The sequence below is a fragment of the Corythoichthys intestinalis genome, chromosome 2 (assembly GCF_030265065.1).
Source record: "Corythoichthys intestinalis isolate RoL2023-P3 chromosome 2, ASM3026506v1, whole genome shotgun sequence".
Classification (NCBI taxonomy): Eukaryota; Metazoa; Chordata; class Actinopteri; order Syngnathiformes; family Syngnathidae; genus Corythoichthys; species Corythoichthys intestinalis.
In genome coordinates, this window is record NC_080396.1 from 35,993,572 (window position 1) to 36,006,296 (window position 12,725).

Here is a 12,725-nt window from a genome sequence, read left to right on the forward strand (position 1 = left end):
ATATCATTGACGATGTGTTCCCCTGAACAATAAGCACAGAACTTAAACAAACATAAACCCAACAGGTATTGTGCTTTGTCAGCAGATAAAACATTTGGTGCAACAGGAGACTTGTCGTCTTGGTCCATGAAACAACTTTCTTAACCTGGCAAATTTAGGACAGCAAGCCTATCAATAACCAAAAAGCCCCTCAATAACTTGTAAACATAACACTGTAAAATGCAAACTTTTTCTAATTGCCATAGTAAGGTTCATCAATCAGTGATGGAAAAATAAGGCTTCTAGAACAGTAACAAAACTTTGCATACTGGCTAAACAGGAGTGGAAACAAACGCACACATCCCAATCCACCGACACCGTGCCAAAATTAATATTAATAGGCCCGATAATATTTAATGTTATTGGATTTATTGGAATGATGTCATAATTCCTATTATCGGACCGATAATTATTGTGCACTTCTAGATAATAGAAGTTTTTTTTTTTTTTCCGACAGCAGCAGCCACTGTAGGTAATGTAAAAACATACATGTTGTGTAGGTGGGGAACACGCCACTAATTTTCCTACTGGAAGTCCAACCTGCATCAGAGTTGGTGTAACATTAATCTGTGCAAATTTCTCAAACTCTGGGAGGAAGCTGCTTTGAGAGGAATATCCTCCTGGATGTTCTCTACTGTTAACGTTAAATAAACTAAGAAATATAGAGAACCGAGGTACCCCCTTCTCCCCAGTTTTCACTTTTATTTTATTAAACATTATTTGAAAGCATTTTTTCCTGACTTAGGTGAAAATGACCAACTTTTAGATGTATGGGCTTAATAAGAAAAAATAGTAATATTTAGAAAGAGTAAACAGAAGAATCTGACACATTCATCTGTTATCCTTTAACACTGAAGACAAGATGGAGAAAATTATTTGACAAGTTTTAAGAAAAATGATCAGATTAAGACATTTAAAAATTGCAGTGTGAATAAGTCAATACAGATTTGTTTTGCATCAATTTTTAGCCTATCAATCAGTTAGGTTCATATTGTATTGGTGAGAAATGTAGCCCTGACCCCCGTTCATCCAATCTGTTTGGTATTATTAATGTCCCGTCCCCAGCAAAAAGTGTACATGTAGGTTATGCTGTTATATCCTCTCTACCAATATTGAGACCAAACCTACGTCCTTGGCCAAACGGCATTTTGATTGCCTGCCTGGCTTGCTCACTGTGCCAGTTGAATATCTGACTCAAATTCATTGGGTTCATTAGGCTGTAAAGGCTCGACTCAAATGCTGTGCGGTCAAATCCTGTGCGCGTGTCTCCCCTCAGTGTTCGCATTGCGCCATTGCAGCACAAACCATCAGAACCCTGTTCTCCAGGTCACACACAATGCCACTGGATATTTTTTGGTCCAGTCTGACAATGGTGAAAAGAGGAAAGGGGTAAAAATGGTTGATTTTAGATTCTATTAACGTAAAACAAAAAAAAGGTCTTTGGGTGTGTATCTTGTGAAATGTGAACAAATACTTCTTGGGCACTGCCATAATGTAAACAAACTAGGGCTGTGAAATTCATCGCGTTAATGGGCGGTAATTAATTTTTCACGTTAAAATATTTAACGCATGCGCGGAACAACCCACTCACGGATTGCCGCAAACAGACTACAATGGCGCCGTATTATGTATGTTGAGAGCTAAGAGGCAGAGACAAGTGAGTGGAGTGGACACAGGCATTCATTGGGGCAGCGCTATTTAATGGCATATGCTTTGGCATCTCTTCCACAACAATTATAATTATTGTGGCGAGCGACGTGGGGAAGAATGACAGGAGATGATCTTTTTCTAATCGCCCTGTATTGATCACAACGCAGAGAAGATATACCATTTGCAGCCACCACTGACAGTCATGGTTGCCCAACTTCCCATCATGCATTTGGGCGGAACAGTTAAGTCGCTGCAGTATCATTTACTGAAAGCACAACAAAAATAATATTTCTATCTCTCCAAAAAAATAATGTTCACAAAAAGAAACGTGCTCAATGCAAAGAGTATCGGCATTTCCAATCAAAATAGCTATGCAAAATAATACTCAGACTTTGGTCAAACATTTCGTTTAGCTCAACAAATACACTAGATAGCAATATTTAGTCACAATATACAAACTATCAGAGGTCTCGTACATTGTGAAGTCAACACTCAAAGGAACGTAAGGTACAGTGAACCTGGAAAATACGGCGTCAGTCGAGGGGCAAAACGCACTAGAAAACTTGGCTAGATCTCTAATTAATTTAAAACTCACCCTTGACACCTTGTGGTGTATTTCAATCACTACCTCCCACAATGGCGAGCTATTAGTTTATTTTTTGATTGAAAATTTTACAAATTTTATTAAAATGAAAACATACAGAGGGGTTTTTAATATAAAATTACTATAACTTGTTCTCACATTCTTCTTTTAAGAATTACAAGTCTTTCTATCCGTGGATCCCTTTCACAGAAAGAATGTTAATGTTAATGCCATCTTTTGGATTTGTTATAATAAACAAATACAGTACTTACAGTGGGGAGAACAAGTATTTGATACACTGCCGATTTTGCTGGTTTTCCCACTTGCAAAGCATGTAGAGGTCTGTAATTTGTATCATAAGTTCTCTTCAACTGTGAGGGACGGAATCTAATACAAAAAAAACAGAAAATCACGGTGTATGATTTTTAAATAATAAATTTTCATTTAATTGCATGAAATAAGTATTTGATACATCACAAAAATCGAACTTAATATTTGGTACAGAAACCTTTGTTTGCTATTACAGATAACAAACGTTTCCTGTAGTCCTTGACAAGGTTTGCACACACTGCAGCAGGGATTTTGGCCCACTCCTCCATGCAGATCTTCTCCAGAGACTTCAGGTTTCGGGGCTGCTGCCGGGCAACACGGACTTTCAGCTCCCTCCATAGATTTTCTATCGGGTTCAGATCTGGTGACTGGCTAGGCCACTCCAGGACCATAAGATGCTTCTTACGGAGCCACTCTTTAGTTGCCTTGGCTGTGTGCTTTGGGTCGTTGTCATGCTGGAAGACCCAGCTACGACCCATCTTCAGGGCTCTCACTGATGGAAGGAGGTTGTCAGCCAAGATCTGGCAATACATAGCCCCATCCATCCTCCCCTCAATACGGTGCAGTCGTCCTGTACCCTTGGCAGAAAAGCAGCCCCAAAAAATGATGTTTCCTCCTCCATGTTTCACGGTTGGGATGGTGTTCTTGGGGTTGTACTCATCCTTCTTTTTCCTCCAAACACGACGAGCAGAGTTTAGACCTAAACGTTCCGTTTTGGTCTCATCCGACCACATGACCTTCTCCCATTTCTCCTCTGGATCATCCAGATGGTCAGTGGCAAACTTCAGACGTGTCTGGACATGCACTGGCTTCAGCAGCGGGACCTTGCATGCGCTGTAGGATTTTAATCTACGGCGTAATGTGTTTCCGATGGTTTTCTTCGAGACAGTGGTTCCAGCTCTCTTTAGGTCATTGACCAGGTCCTGCCGTGTAGTTCTGGGCTGATCCCTCACCTTCCTCATGATCAGTGATGCCCCACGAGGTGAGATCTTGCATGGAGCCCCAGAACGAGGCAGACTGACCGTCAACTTGAACTTCTTCCATTTTCTAATAATCGCTCCAACAGTTGTTACCTTCTCACCAAGCTGCTTGCTTGTTTTCCTGTAGCCCATCCCAGCCTTGTGCAGGTCTATTATTTTATCCCTGATGCCCTTACACAGCTCTTTGGTCTTGGCCATTGTGGAGAGGTTGGAGTTTGTTTGTTTGAGTATGTGAAGTGAACAGGTGTCTTTTATACAGGTAACAAGTTCAAACCGGTGCAGTTACTTACGGTAATGAGTGGAGAACAGGAGGGGTTCTTAAAAAAGAACTAAGAGCTGAAATATTTACTAGTTGGTAATGTATCAAATACTTATTTCATGCAGTTAAATACAAATTTATTATTTAAAGATTATACAATGTGATTTTCTGGATTTTTGTATTAGATTCCGTCCCTCACAGTTGAAGAGAACTTATGATACAAATTACAGACCTGTACATGGCTTGCAAGTGGGAAAACCAGCAAAATTGGCAGTGTATCAAATACTTGTTCTCCCCACTGTATGTACAGTACATTGAATGTATATATCTGTCTTGTTATCTTATCTTTCCATTCCAACAATAATTTACAGAAAAATATGCCATATTTTAGAGATGGTTTGAATTGCGATTAATTACGAATACGTAATTAATTTTTAAGCTGTGATTAACTTGATTAAAAATTTTAATCGTTTGACAGCCCTAAAACAAACATTAAAAAAAAAATATATATATATATATATATATATATATATACTCCATATTCATACCACCTAATTTGTTTATCATGTGTGTCTACAGAACTCTCCTGCAGCAGCTCCAAAAACTTCAATCGCTTATTTCGGGGAAAGTTATCCCGCGCACTTGTAAAATGGCCTCAACTCAAACAGGGACATGCCTTATGGTAAGTATTTTCACTTGTATTCTTCTTACCTGTGGGTTTTAATTATGCATGAATGGCTAAACATGTTATTCTCTCTGCACAGATGATGGCATTGTGTTTTGTCCTGGTGTTGGGCTCCTTTTCTCCTTGCTTCTCCCCACTCTCCTTCATCACTCACGCCTCTTCGTCCTCCCTACATACCTCTTCACCTCCATCTCACCAAGCAGAGGACCTATACACCACCAGTCAGGGTATGTTGCTTCACAATAATACGGTAACCTTTTATTTAGAATTCACTTTCCAAAGAAACGTGGTACTTTCTTGGAACGCGGGTAGATAATTAAGTTATGAAGTACATCCAGTCCTATACGTTTAAAGCATTCTCTAAACCAAAAGAATAAATCAGTCCACAGTATTTTTAAAATAAATGCAGTGGCTCATATAGTGCAGGAAATCCAAACACTCTAACTGCAATCATGCAAGATGTGAATAGACTGTATATTGTTTGTTGCCTCATTGTACATTAAAAGGACTTTTAGCTTTTTACCAGGTTTTATAAATTGATATATGTAACTCACTCTGACATTTTGCAGATATTACAGGCTACAGTGGTATGAAAAACTACAGTGCCTTGCAAAAGTATTCGGCCCCCTTGAATATTGCAACCTTCCGCCACATTTCAGGCTTCAAACATAAAGATATGAAATTTAATTTTTTTGTCAAGAATCAACAACAAGTGGGACACAATCGTGAAGTGGAACAACATTTATTGGATAATTTAAACTTTTTTAACAAATAAAAAACTGAAAAGTGGGGCGTGCAATATTATTCGGCCCCCTTGCGTTAATACTTTGTAGCGCCACCTTTTGCTCCAATTACAGCTGCAAGTCGCTTGGGGTATGTTTCTATCAGTTTTGCACATCGAGAGACTGACATTCTTGCCCATTCTTCCTTGCAAAACAGCTCGAGCTCAGTGAGGTTGGATGGAGAGTGTTTGTTAACAGCAGTCTTCAGCTCTTTCCACAGATTCTCGATTGGATTCAGGTCTGGACTTTGACTTGGCCATTCTAACACCCGGATACGTTTATTTTTGAACCATTCTATTGTAGATTTGGCTTTATGTTTTGGATCATTGTCCTGTTGGAAGATAAATCTCCGTCCCAGTCTCAGGTCTTGTGCAGATACCAACAGGTTTTCTTCCAGAATGTTCCTGTATTTGGCTGCATCCATCTTCCCGTCAATTTTAACCATCTTCCCTGTCCCTGCTGAAGAAAAGCAGGCCCAAACCATGATGCTGCCACCACCATGTTTGACAGTGGGGATGGTGTTTTCAGGGTGATGAGCTGTGTTGCTTTTACGCCAAACATATCGTTTTGCATTGTGGCCAAAAAGTTCAATTTTGGTTTCATCTAACCAGAGCACCTTCTTCCACATGTTTGGTGTGTCTCCCAGGTGGCTTGTGGCAAACTTTAAACGAGACTTTTTATGGATATATTTGAGAAATGGCTTTTTTCTTGCCACTCTTCCATAAAGGCCAGATTTGTGCAGTGTACGACTGATTGTTGTCCTATGGACAGACTCTCCCACCTCAGCTGTAGATCTCTGCAGTTCATCCAGAGTGATCATGGGCCTCTTGGCTGCATCTCTGATCAGTTTTCTCCTTGTTTGAGAAGAAAGTTTGGAAGGACGGCCGGGTCTTGGTAGATTTGCAGTGGTCTGATGCTCCTTCCATTTCAATATGATGGCTTGCACAGTGTTCCTTGAGATGTTTAAAGCTTGGGAAATCTTTTTGTATCCAAATCCGGGTTTAAACTTCTCCACAACAGTATCTCGGACCTGCCTGGTGTGTTCCTTGGTTTTCATAACGCTCTCTGCACTTTAAACAGAACCCTGAGACTATCACAGAGCAGATGCATTTATACGGAGACTTGATTACACACAGGTGGATTCTATTTATCATCATCGGTCATTTAGGACAACATTGGATCATTCAGAGATCCTCACTGAACTTCTGGAGTGAGTTTGCTGCACTGAAAGTAAAGGGGCCGAATAATATTGCACGCCCCACTTTTCAGTTTTTTATTTGTTAAAAAAGTTTAAATTATCCGATAAATGTTGTTCCACTTCACGATTGTGTCCCACTTGTTGTTGATTCTTGACAAAAAAATTAAATTTCATATCTTAATGTTTGAAGCCTGAAATGTGGCGAAAGGTTGCAAGATTCAAGGGGGCCGAATACTTTTGCAAGGCACTGTATCTGAACCTTTTGGAATTTCTCACATTTCTGCATTAAATCACCATCAAATGTGATCCAATCTTTGTCAAAATCACACGGATGAAAAAACAGTGCCTGCTTTAACTAAAACCACCCAAACATTTATAGGTTTTCATAGTTTAATGAGGATATTATGCAAACAATGACAGAAGGCGGAAAGTAAGTAAGTGAACTATCACATCTAATATTTTGTAGCCCCCCCCTTTGGCAACAATAACTTCAACCAGACGCTTCCTGTAGCTGCAGATCACTCTGGCACATCGATCAGGACTAATCTTGGCCCATTCTTCTCAACAAAACTGCTGTTGTTCAGTCAGATTCCTGTGATGTCTAGCATGAATCGCTGTCTTTACGTCATGCCACAGCATCTCAGTGGGGTTGGAGTCTGGACTTTGACTTGGCCACTCCAGAACGTGTATTTTGTTCTTCTGAAAACCTTTCTGAAGTTGATTTACTTCTGTGTTTTGGTCTCATTGTCTTGTTGCAGCATCCATCCTCTTTTTAGCTTCAATGGTCTGACAGACAGCTTTCTGTAAGTCTTTAGCAGTATCCTTTCCCAGCTTTATACAAATCAACAATCCTTGATCGCAGGTCTTCAGACAGCTCTTTTGACCGAGCCATGATACACATCAGACAATGCTTCTCATCAAGACAATTCTTACCCGGTGTGTGTTTTATAGTGGGCAGGGCAGCTTTAACTACTAATCAGTGATTGGGGACACACCTGACTTAAAATGTTTGGTTAAAAATTGGTTTTAATTGCTCTTAAGTCTCCTTAGGCGGAGGGTTCACTTATTTTTCCCCTTCTGTCATTGTTTGCACACTATCCTCATTTAAATATGACAACTTATAAATGTTTGGGAGGTTTTAGTTAAAGCAGACACTGTATTTCTTCCGTGTGAATCACATTTGATGGTGATTTTATGCAGAAATGTGAGAAATTCCAAAAGGTTCAGATACTTTTTCATACCACTGTATACTTAAAAACAGTGCTTGGTTCATTTTTAACTTGTAGCTGTCAACACCTTCCTAGACAAATGACAGTAAATTGTGTGCTTCTGTGCAGTTCGCTCCCGCAGCCTACTCTTCTTCGACGAAGGGTCTCCACTGGAGGATTCCCCTGCAACATTACTAGTGGAGAGGCTCCGGTCACAACACCACATTCAAACGAACCGCCACACAGCTGACGCCCATAGGAACCAGACAAGAGGGCCAAAGTTGGACCACAGGTGTGATTCTACCTCTACATCCTCCACAGTAATGCATGCTACAAGTTAAGTTCACTTAGCTTACATAACCTTTATTGACAATGACATGTACTTTGTCTCCTTCAGAGAAACTAAACCAAACGATGGTTCAGAATTCCTCTGACAGACAGCCTGAACCCCCCACTCCCCAACTCCAGCTGACTCTTCCCAGCGGCCCTCAACGCACCATGGCACATATTATATATATATATATACTGCATATATATCAATATGAAGATTTCCCTTTGTTACATGGAATTAATGAACTTCACGCATGTCCCTCATTCTGTAAGCGCACATTGACCTCCACTGTGGGTTTCTACTTCAACCTGTACACGCCACTGACACCTTCAATGTCGCTGCTAACAAAGTAGACGTGCTCATGTGCGCCTAAACAGGGAGAGATTCAAGTGCCTAACACTTGTATTTGAATCACTTGGCCTTATCCAGAAAGACTCAGAAGTGCCAACTGATACCCCTATGTATTCACCCCAATTCTGTCCAGTTTGATAGCCCACAAGACCAAATAATTTATGTCAGTGAGAGCTAACTGCTCTACTAACTGCTAACTGGCATCTAATTGTGGATTTCAGAGCTTTTTTACTTAACCAATCTGAATTCAGGCATTCATTTTGCACCCCAAAAATTCTAGTCATATTTTCCTTTTGGAAAGTTCCAACAGGAGAGTGAAAAACAAGAGTATTTTTATGGAATTTAAAATGATGTGTGTGTATATATAGTTGCAGCAAAAAAAGTGCATAGTTAAATTATGCAACAAAAAATATACGTATTGTTTGAAAGTTGAGAGTATACAGTTTTGCCTTTTCTATATAACATTTCAAAAAATACAAAAATAACAATAATATTGATTCATAATATATTCCGAGCATTCAAAAAGAGCATATTTATTTAATGCAACAAAAAAAAAAGTAAAGACGCGTTTATCATTCAGACCATGTACAAATTTAAATATTTCGATGTTGGAGTATAGTTCATGTGTTGTTCCTTGGGCACCAACTCGGGGTTTGTGTCTTTTTGCTGTACTGTAATTGTGTTTTGTTTCACTGTCGCCACACAAAAATTATTAATTTTTATTTTCATTTTGTCAAATAAGAGTCACTGTGCAATCAGAGCAAACAAGGAACTTTGACTAATTCACCACAAACTGCATACAAATTTGCCATCAAAGTAAAATATGCTTGCGTGTATGTATTTATTGCTGTTTGTAGAGCGTAAGCGTGTATATATAAATGGAATTACATTCCCAGATGTGAAATACCACTACTATCTTCGAAAGAACGTTAGTCAAAACATTTTCTTCACCCCAATTCTGTACATGTAAAAAATTCTACAGAATACAGGATATACAGTACAGACGAGTCCTTAGTTGTCCATACAGATGATTTGTTTCTATATGCATCTCATTGATTGTTATATTTGGTTTGATTAACCCCCCCCCCCCCCCCCCCAAAAAAAACGCCATTTTGTCATGCTTGCCTTAACAATGTCAATGCATTTGTGTACTTTCTACATAAAAACGTAAATATGGAACTAGTTGTGTATTGCAACAACACTGTTGCCTGTGGAAACATGTCTCAAAGTCCTTTAATGGGGAAAAAAATATTTAGATTAAAGGTTCAGTCCCTTTTCACCAATTCTGGATAACAATGAAACTAAATTGTTTTGGGAAGGTTGAGAATACCTAAGAAAAATCAAGTTGTGTCCACAGAGGATTGTTGTTATTGTACAGTGTCTTGCATGTTCCTCCATTTATGCCTATGTTAAAGTAGTATAGTCAATAGAGTAGCACCCAGCAAAATATTAAAAATCTGCATCAGCATCACAGTCTCTTGATTTTCTTGCTTTGAATAGAACTCTAGCCAATGTGAGCGCCACGTGTGCATTAAAATTGTCCAGCAGTCCAGGCTCACATTAGCTGAAGTGTTTAAGAATGAGCTGTTTGCGCACCTCTTCAGCCTGACTGTCACGGTCTTCAGGTCTTTGCTCTAAAGTTTCAGGCTGCTCTAGGGGGTCTGTCCTTTCCAGAGTCCAGGCATCTAATCCTGACTGCAGAGAGGCGTTGTGGAGAACACAACAAGCCAGCACGATGGATGAACTCCTTTCTGGTGAGTACTGTGCAGAACAGTGATGACAACAATGGTTAGTCAAGTGTTCATATAGTACTATATGCGTTCTTCTCATTATAAGTAAAACTAAGATACCTGCAAATATCCTTTGGTGCCATCTAAACATCTAAATCTAGTTTGGATGGCCCGAAACGTTCTATCCACAATCTCATGTGTAGCCGTATGAGCAAGATTGTATCCAAACTCTGCATGAGATTCGGGGCATTCCACCGGGGTCATCAACCATTTCTTTAAAGGATAACTGCTGTCACCTAACAAGCAGAAAACCTTAAACCTGTGTTTCACTATCACTAAACTAAACTCGGTGTTACCTGGAGAAACAAACAATCCTCACCCAGCAAATAGCCCTCCTCATTTTCCTGCAGTTCTTTGTAAAGGGCAGATCTTTCCAGTACATCTACAGCTTTAAGCCCACCGGGCCAGTGGGTTTCTGCGCTGAGTAACAAGCCTCTAGCATCACAAACAAGCTGACAGCCAATGGAGTGAAATCCCTTCTTGTTCACGTATGACGAGTCTTCGCTGTTCGGAGCCTTAATGGCGACCTGAACACGATCCAACACTCCGAGAACCCCCGTCAATCCCGCCACCCTCTGAAATTCCTGGAAGGTCTGCTCTCGAATTACTGCGTTTCTGTGGGGAGAAAGAGAATGTTTCATTAGACTTTGAAAGCCAAATGAACAATTTGAAATGTATCATATCCAGACATGTGCCGATTACAAGTTTCAGGGTATACCGTGATATGAAAACGTCAAGGTTTCATAACCACAATTTTCCGTCATACCGTCCCAATTGGTATTAGCTAATTTTTATGTCCCAAAAATGCATAGAGAAATCCCTCGCTTGCAGCTGCAAGGCTCAATCCTCCCTCACTGGTTCTTGCCCAGTGTCAGTGAGTCAGCTGTGCTACACGATGGCTTGAGGAGGTGAAACTCCGGAACTTTTCCCCCCATCCAAGAACACGAAATCACTGGTATAGGAATACTTCGACTGCAGAAAAGTTAGACTGCCGCGGCTTAGAGGAGGCGGGCCATCTGACATGTAAATTTTGTTTGCTGGCGAGGACGCAATACGCCAATATGATTTCGCATTTATACAAAATTAAAGGTTCGTAAACACTGTCATGAATGTTTCCCGCCAGTCATGACAGTTAACATCAGTGTGTTTTGTGTGTCTAGCAGTGGTAAAACATGCAGTTTTTTTTCTCTATGGCAACTTTCTGTGTTGAGAACAAGAGTGTGTGTGTGTGTGTGTATAATGTAAACATGATCCGAGTCATACACGCATGCTTTTTATGGAAAATAATTCAATTGTTGTTTTTCTGATGGTAATGTTGAGCTGTGGCTGTGGGTTTAGACTCACCTAAAGGACTGTATTTATTTTAACTTATTTTTAGATTTTCTTTTTTCAACTTAACATTATACTTATGCTCCAATTTGCTAATATGTTTTGAAAAGTAAAAATCCTGTTCAATGGAAATGGGAAAAAATGAATCCAGATATCTCAATGTAACAAATTTTAGAGCTGTAATTGCAATACCTTGATACCGTGATATTTTGGCTTAAGGTTATCATACCGTCAGAATATCATACCGGCACATGCCTAATAATACCATACCTATTCAATGTGATAAACTGGGGAGCTTTCTCAACCAAAGCTTTGGTTACATTGGACACACATCTGGACATGGATGCTTGGCTGATTCCAATAGTGTCTCCCATTGATGTTTGGTAAGAGCCTGATGTGTAGAAGCCCAACGCGGCCAGAACCTGGACCTCGGGACTGATGGCTCTAGACCTCTGTGTGCGTCTACAGAGTGACTGGTGCACAAAAATGACACAAATGGTAGATTTGGGAAATACTTAATGTCATACACTTGAAAGTGTGGAAGAAGATATGGTCACCTCTCTGAGTAATTCCACCAAGTACAAGATGAACTCTCTGGGGAAGCCAAACTGTGTAAGGAGGAAGTCATCTGATACCGAGCCCACGTCAAATCGGTCCAGTGTCTTGTGACCACGACCATGTAACAGCAAGTCACAATCCAGAATGGCAATAGAGAGCGCCATGCTGTATCTGCCTTAACAGTAATAAATACATTTTATACAAGTCATAATGTTTATTCAATATTGGTCCAGTATGTCGTTTCAATGTTTAGATGAATAGTTAAGTGTCATCCCCTTGCTAATAATAATAATAATAATAATAATTTAGATGAATTAAAAAAAAGCAAAAAAAAAAACAAGACAAAACGATGTTTACATGGAGTTACGTAGGTTGTACTGTATTACTAAAACCAAAAGGCCAACTCTCCAGCTCGGGTTGAAATTATTTAACGTGCAGGGAAACTATAGAACTAAACATGCACACAAAATCATTTTTGTAAAACAATATACAAAATGTAAATATTACTAAACATTATGCGTTCCAGAGTTTTTCTCCTTTACGATAACGATTTACCTTGAATGTCTTCAAAGCCAACCAACGGGTCTTTCAAGTAAACGTCACTTATGACACTAGCTCCCAGATTCGCCAAACTATTTTCAAAGTTATGCTT

At 39.7% G+C, this 12,725-nt stretch overlaps 2 protein-coding genes across 6 annotated transcripts in view; one reads left to right on the top strand and one right to left on the bottom strand.

Annotated features, from left to right (window-relative positions):
- Positions 1-9,939, top strand: part of creb3l1 (cAMP responsive element binding protein 3-like 1) — a 38,416-nt gene extending 28,477 nt beyond the window's left edge. Inside the window, exons 9-12 of one of the 2 annotated variants that reach the window (XM_057817501.1) lie at positions 4,421-4,523; positions 4,606-4,753; positions 7,844-8,006; positions 8,112-9,939. In XM_057817501.1, the coding sequence (XP_057673484.1) occupies positions 4,421-4,523; positions 4,606-4,753; positions 7,844-8,006; positions 8,112-8,148 (451 nt within the window). In that variant the 3' untranslated portion in view covers positions 8,149-9,939. The remainder of the gene's footprint in view (positions 1-4,420; positions 4,524-4,605; positions 4,754-7,843; positions 8,007-8,111) is intronic. The other variant, XM_057817494.1, reaches the window with a different exon arrangement.
- harbi1 (harbinger transposase derived 1) lies at positions 9,493-12,677 on the bottom strand. Of its 4 annotated transcripts, none has more exons than XM_057817512.1 (6): positions 12,629-12,677; positions 12,073-12,248; positions 11,786-11,988; positions 10,506-10,801; positions 10,247-10,422; positions 9,493-10,157 (listed from the first exon to the last, which is right to left on the bottom strand). In XM_057817512.1, the coding sequence occupies exons 2-6, from the start codon at positions 12,235-12,237 to the stop codon at positions 9,957-9,959; spliced, it is 1,041 nt and encodes a 346-aa protein (XP_057673495.1). In that variant the 5' UTR covers positions 12,238-12,248; positions 12,629-12,677; the 3' UTR covers positions 9,493-9,956. The 4 variants fall into 4 exon arrangements, with proteins under 4 accessions (XP_057673495.1, XP_057673504.1, XP_057673522.1 ...); XM_057817521.1 differs by having other exon boundaries at positions 12,073-12,244; positions 12,629-12,676; XM_057817539.1 differs by lacking the exon at positions 12,629-12,677 and adding an exon at positions 12,586-12,604 and having other exon boundaries at positions 12,073-12,244.
- Between the last annotated feature and the right edge of the window lie 48 nt (positions 12,678-12,725).